Below are 2462 nucleotides of genomic sequence, written 5' to 3' on the forward strand. Positions count from 1 at the left end.
GATGGAACGAAGAAGGCAAGCAACCCTTAATGACCCAGGAATGAAGTTCAGGGTACATGGAGCCCGGGGACACAGAAACCAGGAAGTTCCTGGCTGCAACTGAGACCTCCACGTGAAACCTGAGGCACAGTGGATACCAAGGGTCTTCTCTGTTAGAGGGTCACTTACCCTAGTTACTCTCTGGTTCACATGTTTCTGTAGGGAGCAGAAAACCCAGTGATAAGAATGAGCCCTGGACAACAGTCCATGGCTCATTTCTTCCCAAGACCAAGAACTGTTGCAGGGACCACACTGTCCACATTGGGGGCAGGGGACATGAGAGTGGCAGACTTACTGGGGACAGAGAGAGGATCATGGGTTGCATGTGCCCTCACCCATCTGTTCAGGAACGAGCAGGTTCTCTGGAACAAGTCTCTTTAGCTGTGTGAACTCCTTAAATTCCTCCAAGGCCTCCAAATCTTCCTGGGGGTCCTTCCCTGTGGAAGATGGATGGCTGAGCAGAGGGAGGTGACCACATGTTTGCAAGGAGCCAGTGCCACAAAGACAGGAGTCCGGCACCAGGTGCTTCCTCATGAAATAGCCAAGGGCTGGAGATGACCTGGTGTGGAGGGTTATCACTGAGCATGGAGAGCATCTGAGCCACCAGAGGACCCTGGAAACCAAACCTCCCAGTGGAGGCCTGTAACATCCCCCGACCTTAAAGGTCCCTGTGCTGAGAAGGCTTCAGTCAAGTCACCACTGTCCTGTGTTATAAACCCCGCATGACACCATGAGATTCCACAGAGCATCACCAACAGCCTCTGTGGCCAAGAGGCAATGTCTTCTTCTATCCTGGGTGCTGCCTGCCAGGCTTGGCAGTTACTGCAGTGGAGGCTCAGCAAGGTAGGTGTGGCCAGTACCGCTGTGCCCTGCCCCCTGCCCAGGAGAGGAAAGCTGCTCCTCTCACACGGGGCCTAGAGGAACGATGGGGTTGGCATGGGAATGGTGAGCTTGAGGGGTGGAAGCTTACCTATGAGCTGGGTCATGGTGAAGCTCATCTCCTCCACTTCCCCCTCACAGTAGAGCATGTAGTGACCCTTCACAGAAGATGGCTGCACCTGCACCTTCAGGTGGGTCTCACCCTCAACTGTGGGGGTCCCTGAAATGGCAAGGGCAGCTTACAATCTTGGGTCCCTCTCCTGACTGTCACCTCAGTCTCTAGTCCCAGATTCTAAATGACTACTGTGGCCTGAGAGCCAAGGACTAGGGATCCCGGACTTGCCTGTGATCCCTCCTAGGGGTGGGGCTTGGCAGGAGGCTCTCCCAGCCATGGGCTGCCAGCCACCCATCCCTGAGCTGATAACACTCACAGGCAGTGTATTGCCCAGGCACATCTGTTTTCTCCAAGATGATGGTCATTTCAAAGCACTGGCCGTACATCCTGAAATCAGAAACAGTTGCCCTCGTATACCCAGCCCTCATGCCGACTGGGGTCCTCACTCTTCAACCTGCTGCTGAAGTTCTTTCCAAGTAGGGGGACTTTTTCAAACTATTCATCGAGAGGTAATGGGGCAGGTAAGAGACCAACCAACCACAGGAGCCACAGACACTCACATATATGTGACAGAAAACTCCAAGTCTCCGTTGTTCAGCACCAAGATAAAAATGGGTGTGACCTTGCTTATTGGGAACTCGTCTTCTGACACCATGGCCTTGTTGAACCACTTCCCGGAAAACTAGAAAGATGAATTTTCTCTTTGCCTAATGCCTGACCCCCTCCCTGTGGAATACGTGCCCTCCCCTCCGTCTACCACTCATGCCTGCCCATTCCCTCCCACCACCAAAACACAGAAAGTTCATTTGATGGGGACCTGCTTACTCCGAGGGTACCAGGGCCTTCTTCTAGCACACTCTCTCAGATTCCACCCCTGAGCACAGGGAGGCCTGAACATACATTGGGATCCCTCAACTCCAAATTGGTCTGCTCTGTTGAGTTACCACCACAGGTCACATTAGGATCACCCTGAATCCAGAACCCTGTCTTCCTGCACCAGTAAAAGCTGAGAGTACCCTGTGGCCCAGCGCTGACTCACATTCACATTATTGAAAGCAAGGGATGAGGAGTCCTGGGCCTGCAGGGCAGCAACCAGACAGAGGCTAACGGTCAGGAGCAAAGCCTTCATCTCTAGGGTCTGCATTCACAACCAACCAGCAGGTAGCAGGGGCAGGCAGCCTATACTGGCCCCTCACCTCACTTGACTGCCTTTATACAGACCCATACAGCATCCTTGGGGAAGTTGTCAAAGAAGACCAGTCCTTCTGGGTTATGTCCGCAGCCAGCTGGCAAGGGAATGACAGTGTTTTGTATAACAGCTTGTTAGGACTTCAGTAACCAAGGCCATTGATTGGAGCAGCAACCACAGTTTACAGTTCAAAGACCTGAGGGAGAATTGGAAACTCAGAGGAAAGGCCATGTGACCCAC

At 53.0% G+C, this 2462-nt stretch overlaps 1 protein-coding gene across 1 annotated transcript; it reads right to left on the reverse strand.

Annotated features, from left to right (window-relative positions):
- Window positions 1–351: 351 nt before the first annotated feature.
- Window positions 352–2177, reverse strand: LOC116900019 (vomeronasal secretory protein 1-like). The gene is made up of 5 exons (XM_032901817.1): window positions 2073–2177; window positions 1594–1715; window positions 1350–1420; window positions 1010–1126; window positions 352–476 (listed from the first exon to the last, which is right to left on the reverse strand). Exons 1-5 carry the CDS (start codon window positions 2175–2177, stop codon window positions 352–354), a joined length of 540 nt encoding a protein of 179 aa, XP_032757708.1.
- Window positions 2178–2462: the final 285 nt, after the last annotated feature.

The sequence above is a fragment of the Rattus rattus genome, chromosome 5, assembly GCF_011064425.1.
Source record: "Rattus rattus isolate New Zealand chromosome 5, Rrattus_CSIRO_v1, whole genome shotgun sequence".
NCBI classification, from domain to species: Eukaryota; Metazoa; Chordata; class Mammalia; order Rodentia; family Muridae; genus Rattus; species Rattus rattus.